The 12605-nt window shown below is 40.7% G+C and overlaps 1 protein-coding gene across 4 annotated transcripts in view; it reads right to left on the bottom strand.

Moving 5' to 3' along the window:
- The window catches only part of LOC145433086 (diacylglycerol kinase beta-like), a 74332-nt gene extending 71256 nt beyond the window's left edge, over nucleotides 1–3076 (bottom strand). For 2 of the 4 annotated variants that reach the window (XM_080310003.1, XM_080310006.1), the window contains exons 1-2: nucleotides 2403–3076; nucleotides 1323–1399 (exon numbers count right to left, since the gene is read on the bottom strand). In XM_080310003.1, coding sequence (XP_080166129.1) covers nucleotides 1323–1399; nucleotides 2403–2469 — 144 coding nt within the window. In that variant the 5' untranslated portion in view covers nucleotides 2470–3076. The remainder of the gene's footprint in view (nucleotides 1–1322; nucleotides 1400–2402) is intronic. The other 2 variants (XM_080310007.1, XM_080310004.1) reach the window with 2 other exon arrangements.
- Nucleotides 3077–12605: the final 9529 nt, after the last annotated feature.

The following is a 12605-nucleotide window of genomic DNA, read 5'->3' as shown; positions in this document are numbered from 1 at the left end:
TAATTCGGAAGAAACTGTGTAGCTGTAATTATAATGTATTTGTTAGGAAATAACTTGTGTAGGTATAATTCTAAATCTGGTCTAATTTGTACAAACACTGTGTAGCAATAATCCTAATTCAAATCTAGTTCGGAAAAGTTGAAAATTTTCTATAGCCGTTCAGTGTCCAACCATAGTGTCCTATATGGTGTCGACACAAGCATATCTCACGGCTCAGTGAAATTGTATCACGTCACAATTTCCATTTGGCTACAGGCAATTTGACGGTCATTTTTGACCGGCTTGCCTAGCATTAAATCTGGTAAAACGGGTATCAATCGAAAGCTGACTCTGCACTGATTACGAAAATATAAATTTTATCCCGCTCGCGGTCCTGGAACCCCCACAATCAGCCTCGAATTTTTCATTGTTATGGAGATTGACATTGAGACGTAACAATCCTGCCCGCTCTTTTTCTCTTGAGCTACTCTATTTTCGCAAGACAGCATTGTTACGTCCTGAGCTACACTCTCGTTTCGACAGACAGCATTGTTGCGTCCCAATGCCAATCTCCATAACAATGAAAAATTCGAGGCTGATTGTGGGAGTTCCAGGGCCACGAGCGGAATAAAATTTATATTTTCGTAATCAGTGGAGAGTTAGCTTTCGATTGATACCCGTTTTACCAAATTTAATGCTCGGCAAGCCGGTCAAAAATGACCGTCAAATTGCCTGTAGCCAAATGGAAATTGTGACGTGATACAATTTCACTGAGCCGTGAGATTTGCTTGTGTCGACACCATATAGGACACTATGGTCCAACTCTGCATATTAGGTACAGATCAACGTCAACTATTTCATCGAAACTTGAAGCTGAACGCAAATTTACGGGACCTATATACTCGTAATAGTCGAATAGAACTACGAGGACGCGTCCTTGTTCGGGTCATTGCAACAAGGGTAACCGCCCTGTCAGCACAGGAGACAGTTGTACCGTTATAGTTACGATTAATGGACAGGTCACAGCTTTATCCAATTTCACGAGACATTGCCTCGGCATATGTGATTTCGGATAATCATATTTCATATGCTCATGCTCATACCACGATGGATGTGGTTTTAAACACATTCTCGCGACAGATATAACTGAGACACATCGGTCTGCGTATTTTTTGTATCGTGAAATGATAGCCAAAGCGGGATAGGAAGTCACACACGCATCACGACGACCCCACTCCATATGGTATCACGCTTTTGATAATTGACACTTGAATGCGGTTAAATTACCCGGTTTATTACAGTCTTGCAAATTGCAATCACTCACTATTCAACAGGATACCTACCCCATCCTTCTGGTAATCTGACAGCAATCCCCCGTAGTTGAACTCTTGCAGCACGTCTGAAAGTTTCTTCGTCGAGTCTATAAATAGAAATGGTCTATCACGGCCGCTGGCGATTGTATAGTTACCAGTGTGGTGTAGATTATGTTTCAAGATCCAGGCCAGCATTTCAACGCCATACTGTGTCGTGTTTCCCCTCCCTACCTAGCTCCGCCCACCTACCACTGATCGCCAAAATGGTATTTGTATGTTATCGAGGCTTTTACTACTATGCAGGGGTATCTAGATACCCCTGATTACTATAGCACAATGTAACACCAATACATACAGTATCGTAAACAAGTTCTTCAATGAGAATATACATACAACTTCCTTAGGAATTTTGATATACATTGTTCATTCCAATTCTCCACTGACGACTACCCCTGACGAGTGTCAGCCGAAAATATTCGGGTTCATTTCAATATGAATATTTTATTCAATTGTATATTGAAGTTATGTACCTTAAAAAGGCTCTTTAAAACCTTTTTAACTACAATCGCGCGTGCTACAACGTAATTTGAGGATGTAACCACAAATCATTGTCCATAACGCTCGTAATAAATCCGAACTTACGGCTAACATCGTGAATGCCTTGTTATGAGTCAATGATATGCTCGAATTTCGAGATAATTCAGAAGATTCTGATATTATATTGTATAAGTTATGGTAGTAAAATAAATTCCAACCCAATATACTCATCATCAGAACATCAAGATTCTAGAGTCCAGAATCTAGACGCTGCTTTGTCAACATTATAGAACTGCAAGCTCAATAGTAATAACAGACAATGCAATAGTTAGATCAAACTAGAACTGTATTTCTGTTTGTGCTGGAGGGTCAACCCCGTTCGGATTGTCATCAATGCCTGCCCGTTTTAAGACCCGCGAATTGATTAGTAATAACATCCCCTGAACGACGCACCAGGAACTACCTTGTGTCCATCAACCTTAACATAATAACACATATTTACACGTGAATTCAACCCGCGCGCCGGTTTGCACACTTGTACGAAACACACGAAACATTTCACCAAGTACTCACAATCGGTATACTTCTGTAGCGTCTCAAATTCAGCGGGTGTCAATGTAACAAATTGTCTATCGACCATTGTGATCTGTGACGAGCGCCGGCATATGTTTCAAAATACTGAATATGGTATGGTGTCTGCAGCAGAATAAAGCTGGCTTGTACTACTATAAATTCATAATCACGCCTGTAACGGAAAACGAACAGCACCTTGCTTAGATTACGCATACACACTCCGTAAAATGACTACGCACCATGTTCTTACATCCTGTCGCTCTACTACAGCAGTACAGCGGCATCAATTAATAAACGTAACTTCTAAATCCCGATTACACCTTCTTAGTCAGCTTTCCGTGCTGGTATGAAGTTAACTGTTAGACCTCTGAAAACATAGCTTCATAAAATGATATTTGCGAATATCTTATGTCAAGCAGTGAAATATCCCTGCTTCTGAAGTTAAATTCCAAACCTGTTCATTGCAGCCCTGCGTCTTACCACAGCTATCTAAATTACCGTGTTGACGGTATAGAATTCAGTATATTCATAACTCAATATTCCATATTCCAAAGCGCACCATTTGAATCCCCGCTATTGATTTGCGAAGCACTACACGCCATCCCCACTACGCCGCACTACATACGCAGCTAGGTATCGATGCTGCTTTTGACGCATACGCCTCTTCGGCAAAGCGTCTCTCTCGCTCTGACGTTAGGTTACGCGTCCCTCGAAGACAGCAAAGCCCTCTTCAAAGCGGAAACGACGCTCACTTGCGTAGGCCATTCAGTATTCTCTAACGCTACGCTATTCTTCCGCATTGTACTCGAGAAAGACTTGCCTGAGTGTCGCATGCTGACGGGACAGCTGCCTTTCGATTATAGTCGGTAAAATTGAACGTTGCCTCGAGCAAACGGCATTGAATTGCATAAAGTCAGTTATTTCAAAAGTGTCGTGCACGCTGCACAATGGACATTGCACACCACACACAGACAATTGCAGCTACAGACGGCAAAGCATTTGTTGATTCGATTAGTCTTTTTTCATGATTAAAGACCACTGATCCAAGCGAGCTACACGAATCAAGACTACTATTCCGATTCTCTCATTCGCGCAGCTTCTCTATACTCTGTCTGTATATCATGCGATGACCAATGACCATATTCGCGTCATGTTTGTTGAAACTTTGCACGTAAGGTTATTTATATCTGAGTTACCAAATATTTATTTATCAGACAAAGATGTGGTGGTGAGCCGACAGCGTCACCATGCGAGTTATTTTTCATGTCATCTGAATTATAACCTGCGCAACAACACGCACCCTTTGAGAAAATTCTAATTATTAATCAATCAATCACCGGCGCTAGTATATTGTACCCGTACTAGACTCACAATTTACAATGCAATGCAATAAGGAGGATGTAGATACGATTAAGTGCGGTGTCTCAATCTAACATATACCAGGGCCTACTGGTATTACTAGCACTGATGCCCCGACATAACAGTATTCGTCCGTGATCCAGTCTCCCGAACTGCAGTCTCCGTGCCAATGGTGGTGGATTAAACAATGCTATATAGCTATATATATACACATTACAATGATGGGTACCTGCCACGCCGCCAGGTGGAATCAGTTCGTTAAGAGTAGTGCGATTTTTTGACCTAAAACGGAAGACTTTGACCTAAAAAAAACAAAATTTTAACATTTTTTGACCATAAAAAAACTTCATTTTGACCTAACGTATGCAAATTAGGTGTTTTCCCACACAATGTTAGAATTGGACTACTGATCTTCATTTCTGGTTGGAACTGTCTGCCCATACGAAGTGGTTTGGCCTGAAAAACTTTTTTGACTCCAAAACTGACAACTTTTTACATGAAAAAACTTTATTTTAACGTAATCTGGCCTTATGAAGAATTCCAGTAGTTACATTACCTATTATGGTAGAAATAATTAAAATTTGTTTTAGTTCAACGAAAGATACTTCGTTACATTCTCGGGTAGAAAGTGTCTGTCCTTACCAAGTAGCTTGCCGAGAATGGAGAAAGAACGTTCAACAGCAGCAGTTGTTGGCTTGCAACACTGGAGTTGTGCGTACACTGCTGGTGACAAACCGTGTTGCTTGATTTTGACAATGTTGTGTACATCAGTGGCTCTCAGCCTTTTTCACTTCGCGGACCGGTAAAATTTCAAAAAATATTTGGCGGACTTTCAAAAATTGAAATCAACCTAAAATGTAAAGTATGAAACCGTTTTTTCCCTCGTGGTAGGCCTACTAGAGAACAGGTCACCAACACGTGGTCCGCCAGGTCATATTTTGCGGGCCTCCACCTGATTTGAGATTTCGGAAGAACGCCTATTAGCAAAACATTTTAAAAAGTGGAACTTGATTTCAGTTTAAAAGTATTGTTTTTGTCGTTCGATATGAGCTATTCTCCTGTACCCAACAGCACTAGTCCTTACTTGCTGATAAGTCTTCGGCAATGGTAATAAGAGTCCACAGAAGAATATTTAGCTGATACGAATGGGCCTATTGCTTTGACATGCAATGGCCAGTTTAGTGCCTAAACCAAGACGCTTAAAAAGTGACTTGAGGCTTTCTAACAAGATCAAGCTTTTCCAGAAGTACCGTGTCTAGCTAATCCCAATATCGATTCTTTATTCGCTGAAAAGAGTTGTCAATGTCGGGCATCGTGAGTTAATAGTTCAAAATAGAATGAAAATGATGATCGTGATAATTTTGTTGTATGCCTTTAGTAGAATATCTTCTTTTTTGTGATAATTATGCCCGTCACTCATGTTACAGAGCACAGCGTCGTACTGACTGAAGGTTTCAAAAACGTGGTTGTAAAACTGTGCGACCTATTTTATATCAATATTGAATTCTTGCGGCCCGCGACCTGTACGAAATTTGAAAAGTTGCCCGCGACCCGTTTTGAGTTGACCCCCTGTACTAGAAAGTGACATTTTAAGGGTTTCGTTCATGATAGTACTCATGTTATTTTACGGTCGTTAGTCTGCTGATTCAAGGTAAAATTATTTTGCCCAGATAAACCTGCTAGCGCCGAGAGTCGATTAAGTCTTTCGCGTTGAATACCGTACATTAACCGACTATACGCCAACTCGAATAATATTCTTCTGTTCGACAATATCTAGAGAAGAAGGGTTTGAAGTCCGACCAAGTCAGTATGTTGGAATGATTCAGATCAACTTTTTCAGATGCCTTGACTTGACTCGAGTAACCTTGGAAAAATGTCTTGACTTGACTTGACTCGGTGTCTAAAACATGTGGATTTACTCGCGACTCGAAGCAAAATTTTCGAGTCAATTTTTAGTCATCAAATAATCAGTGTCGACTAACTCGCTGTACCTGTACGTACATGCTCTCAATACGCTGATATGATAAGTGACCATAACCAGTCATTCAACGATTGCGCAGCTCAGTCTCCATCGGCAAGTCACAAATAAATTGACCGCAAACGTAGTGATTGAAGCTTACGTTGCATGTAGACCAGTAAAATTCTATCTGTAGCAGTGTCTTTCTGCTCAGTATTATCTTAACGAACCTCACGCATAATTAATTAAAATCGGACTGATATATTAGTTTATGCATTTATATTACTCGTCCACAATTGGTATAGAATTCAATTGCATCGTATAGATATATAGGTTGATTTTGTATTGGATCATATTAATTTGTTTCAACCTCTGAGATTTCATATTCTGTCATCTATTTGGCGGACAGTTACCTACGTGGCGTAGTAGTTCTGCGTATATGTGAGCCATACAATGCCCCGTTGAATGTAAAATTAACTTGATATTCGATACTCGATTGATGATTCATAGTGAACCAATCTGCACTTCAATCACCTCGCAAAATGAAATGGCTTGAATCATGCCCGGAACTTCGAAATATCGATATGACTTTGTGATTTCAAATACATACATATTACTCCCATTTTGTCAGTCGCTATATAATGTAATCAAAAAATAATGATGAATTTTGGCTTGGTATCTCAATTTTATATTGTGCGGCCCGCGAATGGATTCAAATGTTCAATGCGGCCCGCGAGCTAAAAAGTTTACCCACCCCTGACCTAGTTGGTCGATTTTGGTTGTTTTCAGGAGCATGGTGAGGTAGTGCTACATACTAGCGTTTGATAAAACTTTTGGCAATCCGCATTATTTTTGCGACAATGTCGTATATGTAATGGGCTAGGGTTGCGTTTAAACCAAAAATCAATTTAAACCAACATGTTTAAAACACTCCCCTTGTTTAAAACATTTTATTTTTATTTTTTCTAAGCCATGACGTCACGCATATTCAATTGTGACATCATAATGGATTGATATTCACAATTTAACATATAGGGTAAAATAGCTCCTTTGACGAAATAGGCTTCCAACCCCTGCCATACACGGATCAAAAATATCTTTAACGTGGACTACATCGTTTAGCAGCATTTTTACGGTCGGCTGTCATCATCATCAGAACATTCATTCCGTACCAATGATCTATATCAAACCTGGGCAAAGTGCGGCCCGTGGAGCTATTCTGTGCGGCCCAAGAAAGGTTGCTTGGAATTCAAAACATAAAACCTGCTTTTGAATGTTGATGCGTGGACAAAACCACAGGCTCCATCAATTGAACAGTAAGCTTGTTCATTAATATTCCACGATTACGCTGCCTACGTACCTCGCATTCGTAATTCAGATTGAAAATAAAGTCAATGTCGCAAAGTATGAGTAGCAATTAAAGTCACAAGAAATTCTCTTTCTATATAGTTTAGCTCAGACCTTCTTTGTTTCTATTGTCACGTTGCGCGCTATACGGTCTTTGTTTCAAATAGTTACGTGATACATTTCTAAATCCCTAATTCGCAAACAAGTCAAACAGTGCTCGCGATTACTATACGAGTCATCATATCTATCACCCATAATAAATGAACCGCCATGGCAAAAAAAAAGAATGCTGAAAGCTGAAATTCGAAGAAAATTTAGAGCACTAAATATTTGTATACTAGAGTCAGGGTTAAACCCGTCCTTTTAATAGTTTGTGCGGAGCAGGTCGCCGAGATTAATGATTTTAATCAAAGTGGGTCCTATGACAGTAACACGAATACATTCACTCTGTCAGGGTAGGAAGCATTTCAGAAAAACTGCAAGCCTCGCACAACCTCAAGGCTATTTCACCAAGCTGAACCATACGCGGAAGGCAGCGACAAAAACAATTAACTTTTTACAATCTCAAATACATTTTAGTGCATTGGCTCTCAAACTGGTGGGCGTAGAAGCATCGGCAGGGGGCGCAAAGCCGCAGTTAAATGAAGTTTTTTGTTCGCGCTCTACGCGATTTACTCCTTAGTTGTTGGTCTGTGTATTGTCCGACTGATATTTCGGAATTCTCTTCTCAACAACCATCACCTTCCATGCCTTCAAGCTATCCGTTGGGATTGCGAGCGTTCTGGTTGCTCTGTCTAAAATTTTATGTTATCACATGTTATGATACAAAGTTTTCACTATCATAACGGGGCGTGCCAAAAAAACGTTTGAGAACCGCTGTTTTAGTGTCTTAATAGAAGAACCTAGAGAGGGGTTTAAAAAGAGTTTAACATTGCTTCGAATCATTACAGCAATTAGATATTTTTGAATGATTTTTTAACCAACAGTCATTTTCTGAATACCCAACATCAACACGTTCACTGAGCAGCATTTATTAACAATGTTATTTAGAAATATTAAAATACGCTCGATAATATAGCTAAAATTTTTCACTCAGCCCGCCAACGTATTTTATACTTCTCCTTTGGCCTGCGTACGAAAATAATCGCCCATCACTGATCTATACCTACGTAGCTGTTGAACTTACTATTTCGCGGGTTCCAACTAGGTATGGGGTGAAAATCTGAAAGGTTTAGGTTCGTGTGAACGCGAACGTGAACCTCATGACGTCACGAGACGTCATATTGCTAATTCCAACCCTACACTTCAGGGAAGTGATAGCCTATATTCATGTACATCAGTGGGGGGCGATATGGGGGGCGCTGAAGAAAAATGGCTTCGCAGTAGATGATGATGTAGTAGTAGGACATATCCTTAATTAGTATTCAGAGCAAATTAGCATTCCACAAACATGTCAAATCTCGAAATTTTTGGTCGCGCTACGCTGCGACGTTTGCTACATATGTTTTCATAAATGTAGTGGGTTATTATACTTCATATAAAATGGATTCTGCGTACTTTTAGATCGCCAATTTCCCGTTAAAACACTACCGTCACGCTCACTAGGGTCATTTTCAAAATGTTTCGAACTAGCTATTATATCCTGCAGCGCACAGAGTGTGGATAGCGAAGGAGACACTGTATATCACCTTTGAGAGTGAGAGCCCCTTGTACATAAAATATGCTTTGAAGCTTTGTGCACGAAAGTAATAATTAAATATACTTGTATTTGAAAGCTACATAATTAAACCGTCAGAATATTTTTTCATCGTTTCATAAAGGATGATACTATCGAGTGTTGTGGTCCACAACCTTACATTAACGTTAAATAATGAGTTGCTTTGTTTGGAATACACTCATGCTAAAATTATTAACTGGATACAGTACTATAGATTCAATGTGGGCAGATATATGCATCCCATTCTCAGTTAACTTACTTCGTCACACAAAGCACTAAAACAAAATCCAATACCATTAATTTCCCCGTATTGCCATTCGCAGATGTGAATTCGGGATGCGTAGCCTACATCTGGTTCGAACCACAGGGTATGAGACCGTACCCGATTGTTGTGATAACAACCTAGATTTGACCCTGAATATACCACATACAATTATTATATGGTTTATTATTGTCGAGTTGTCCTCGAGCACGATTAAATCGCGAAATATTTCCAGTATTTAAGTCCCGAAAAGACCGACTGGATTTGACCCGGGAGGGGGGTGAGCTCGAAGGGTGCCCTAAATTATTTCGGCGAATGAACATAAATTACACATCATGTTTTGACGACTCCCCACGAAAAAAATACGCATAATTATAGAAAACAGAAATAGGCATGGCGGCGTCGGCCATTACCACGCCGCGATGCACGAAGACATATGAAGTTCCTGCCAATATGGGACTCCGAGAAGTGTGCCAAAAAGATTGTCAGCGAGCAAACCTTAGCCGAAGAGGATTGCCCTCATGTTGACCGTAAACTTCGATGTATATAAGTCTTGTCCATAGGTGCTTAAATCGCCCGTGCCGAATTATCATGTCGTCACAATCTGCACCCCACAGGACAAATAACATCCATCAGTGAAAAAATACGAATTATGAATCTTGTGTTTATTTAGGTTTACGTTTATGCGTTTATGCTTTTGACTATATAGCGGACCTGAGGTAACAAAATACCAACATGTCATGAAGTAGTTGTACCAACGGTCACGCCCGAATATGTTTAATTATCAATTACGTGGCCTTCATCTTCCAAGACAACAGCTCACTCAGCGCTACTGGTAAATCTCATTACGTGGGCTGAGAGGATAAGACAAAAATATGCAATTACCAATTATTCATTGATGCATTATAGAAAATTTTGGCGCCTAGGGCGATCAGGCCACACAAACTTTGCTGGCCATCGAAATGACGCGACGGGGTTGTTGGGGGCGAAGCCCCCAGAATTTAGGTTTATCATGCTGTGGGTGCCCAAGACAACCGTATTTAGGGGGACTGACGAATTGCTGTTACGCATGGTTACCATATTTTGGAATCGGGAAAGGCAGACACTTTTTCAAAATTTTCCGATTTACAACACGTGAGTAAAATCAGGACAAAATGGTACATTTACCACAAAATTGCGGTTGTTTGACTAAAAAAGGGTAAAATTTCAGGTTAAACTCCCGAAACACGGTTTTTCTTCTTGGTTTTCCGTTGGTTGACTAAAGAAAAGTCGTCGCTTACGTTCGAACCACGATTTCCTGTTTAGCATCATTTATGCCCATTTTCACTAGGAACTGTCCACCATCTTAGCTCTAAAGGCTGTCAAGGAGGGCTGAATTGCCATAAAGTAGGACATTTATGCGTCCTCGAAGGACATGTTCAAAAACGTGAAAAAGGAGGACAATATGGGGGTGGGGGGGGGGGCGCTAGGGCACGATAATTTTTGAAAGGGTGCGCTGGAGGAAAAAAGGTTAAGAACCACTGATGTACATTGTGCACGATACCTAGCGACGACTCGGGCCACATAATGCCACAGTGCTGAAGTACATATTGATGTTTTAATCGTCGCCAAATGTATCAAATGAGCAATCAAATGATTTAATGATCCCAGAAATATCTTCCGTCACCTTGCCAACAATTTCGACGAGGACTTGCAAGGGAATATAAGCTTACGCCTCGACGGTCTAGGCCAGGGATGGGCAAACTACGGCCTGCGGGACGCATATGGACCGCGACAACGTTTTGTGCGGCCCTCTAATGCATCGAGAAACGTGATGAAAATATTGATAGATATTTTATTGTTGGCGCAAATCAATGCAAAAAGCGAAACGTATTGTTGCTGCAATTTGAGGCACAATTTGATTCCGACCATCCTAATCACAGGCACAATTTATCGAACTATGAGGTGCAACCGCAAAATACATCAACCGAAATAACCAAATGTAAATCAACAGTAAATTATGTCGTGTATGTCGTCCTCACAAAAGTACGTGTAGAAGCAGGTTTAACACGGTAAGCCTTTTACGAAAACGTATTTAAAGGTGATATGCTGGTTATGTCGCTGTCAGCATTGTGCGTTCTGAAGTTGACCAAATGCATAATCAACATATATCTATGAGCCAATCGCTGCTCCCATATCCAAATTTCCATCCTTTCTTGAAGATCGGCACAACCTACTTTCGTCCCTAATTTTGACGAATTGATTGATGGTGGCCAGCATATATAATCTCGTTAAGGTTTCTGACACATGTGCGTTCATCAAATCAATGTTTAAATTGTTGGGGTATTCTTTCCATGTCTTCGGTTACTATAAGGCGAATATATAATCGGCTTAGAATTCCGATTATACTATAATGCGGCCCGCGAAGGGATTCAGATGTTGAATGCAGCCCGCGAGCTGAAAAGTTTTCCCACCCCTGGTCTAGGCTATATAACGGACAATGTGTTCGGCGTCTGAGTATTGCTACGTTGATATTGAGCAGAGTGTAAAACGGGTTTCTATACTTGCTACCAATGTCACCCCATTACAAGTTATACAGCAGTAGCCAACACCCCAATCGCACGGATTTGGTTTGTATGATAGAATGAACATTTGAGATAAAGATTGACCCCTTACGCCTGTTAGATTTTTTACGTCAGACAACGATATCAATTCCATTAATGGTTGAATAAGCATCATACGCTGACTACCTACATGCAGGGCCGTAACAGCACTTCGTCAGGCCCCCCCCAAAACGTTGGCCTTGGGCCCCCCACAGAGTGATAAAAATAACTTCTGGGGGGCTTCGCCCCCCAGACCCCCCTTCGGCTATCCGCTTTTTGACGCTATTAGACATGAGCATTGGGTGTCCGTTTTGTGGGTCAGCTTTTCCCGCCTAGACGCGCAAAGCGCGAAAAATTTCAGTAAATCATGATTGAATCGGCCAAATATGATCGGGAATTACATATATACTGCTATCAATTTTGATCCTCTCTCTACTCACGTAATCAGATTTACCGGTAGAGCTGAGCGAGGTCTGTTTTAAAACGTAGGACCGCCCAATAATAATTAGACATCTTCGGGCGTACCCGTTGGCACGAACGAAACAACACTTCGTCAGCCCGCCCCCCCACAAAAATTGGGTTTTGGGTTCTCATAGGGTGATAAACATCACAGTGTTCGCTTTTGCCACGAAATTAGCTGCACTGTTTAGTGAGCCAGCTCGAAGCGCGAAAATTTTCGATAATTCATTATATAATCGGTCAATAAGATCGGGAGTTGCATTAATATTGCTATCAATATCTTGTCCTCTCTGCTCACGTTATCAGATTTACCGGAAACTGTAGGGCCCGTAAATAATAATTAAACATCTTCGGGCGGGCGGACCCGTTGGTATGACTTCGTTACATGATTTTATTTCGTGACCTCCTGTCTGCTATATCAAAAATATAGAATCGCTCAAACGTACTAAACTAAAAGACGCACACGATTTCAAATTGCTATTTCTTCACTGGCATATATTTTTCCTGCTGGATGGTATTT

Source organism: Botryllus schlosseri, chromosome 2, assembly GCF_051294905.1.
Source record: "Botryllus schlosseri isolate E-star chromosome 2, Bs_hap1, whole genome shotgun sequence".
Classification (NCBI taxonomy): Eukaryota; Metazoa; Chordata; class Ascidiacea; order Stolidobranchia; family Styelidae; genus Botryllus; species Botryllus schlosseri.
The sequence above is the reverse complement of the archived record's forward strand: the minus strand, read 5'-3'. Positions and strand labels throughout refer to the sequence as shown.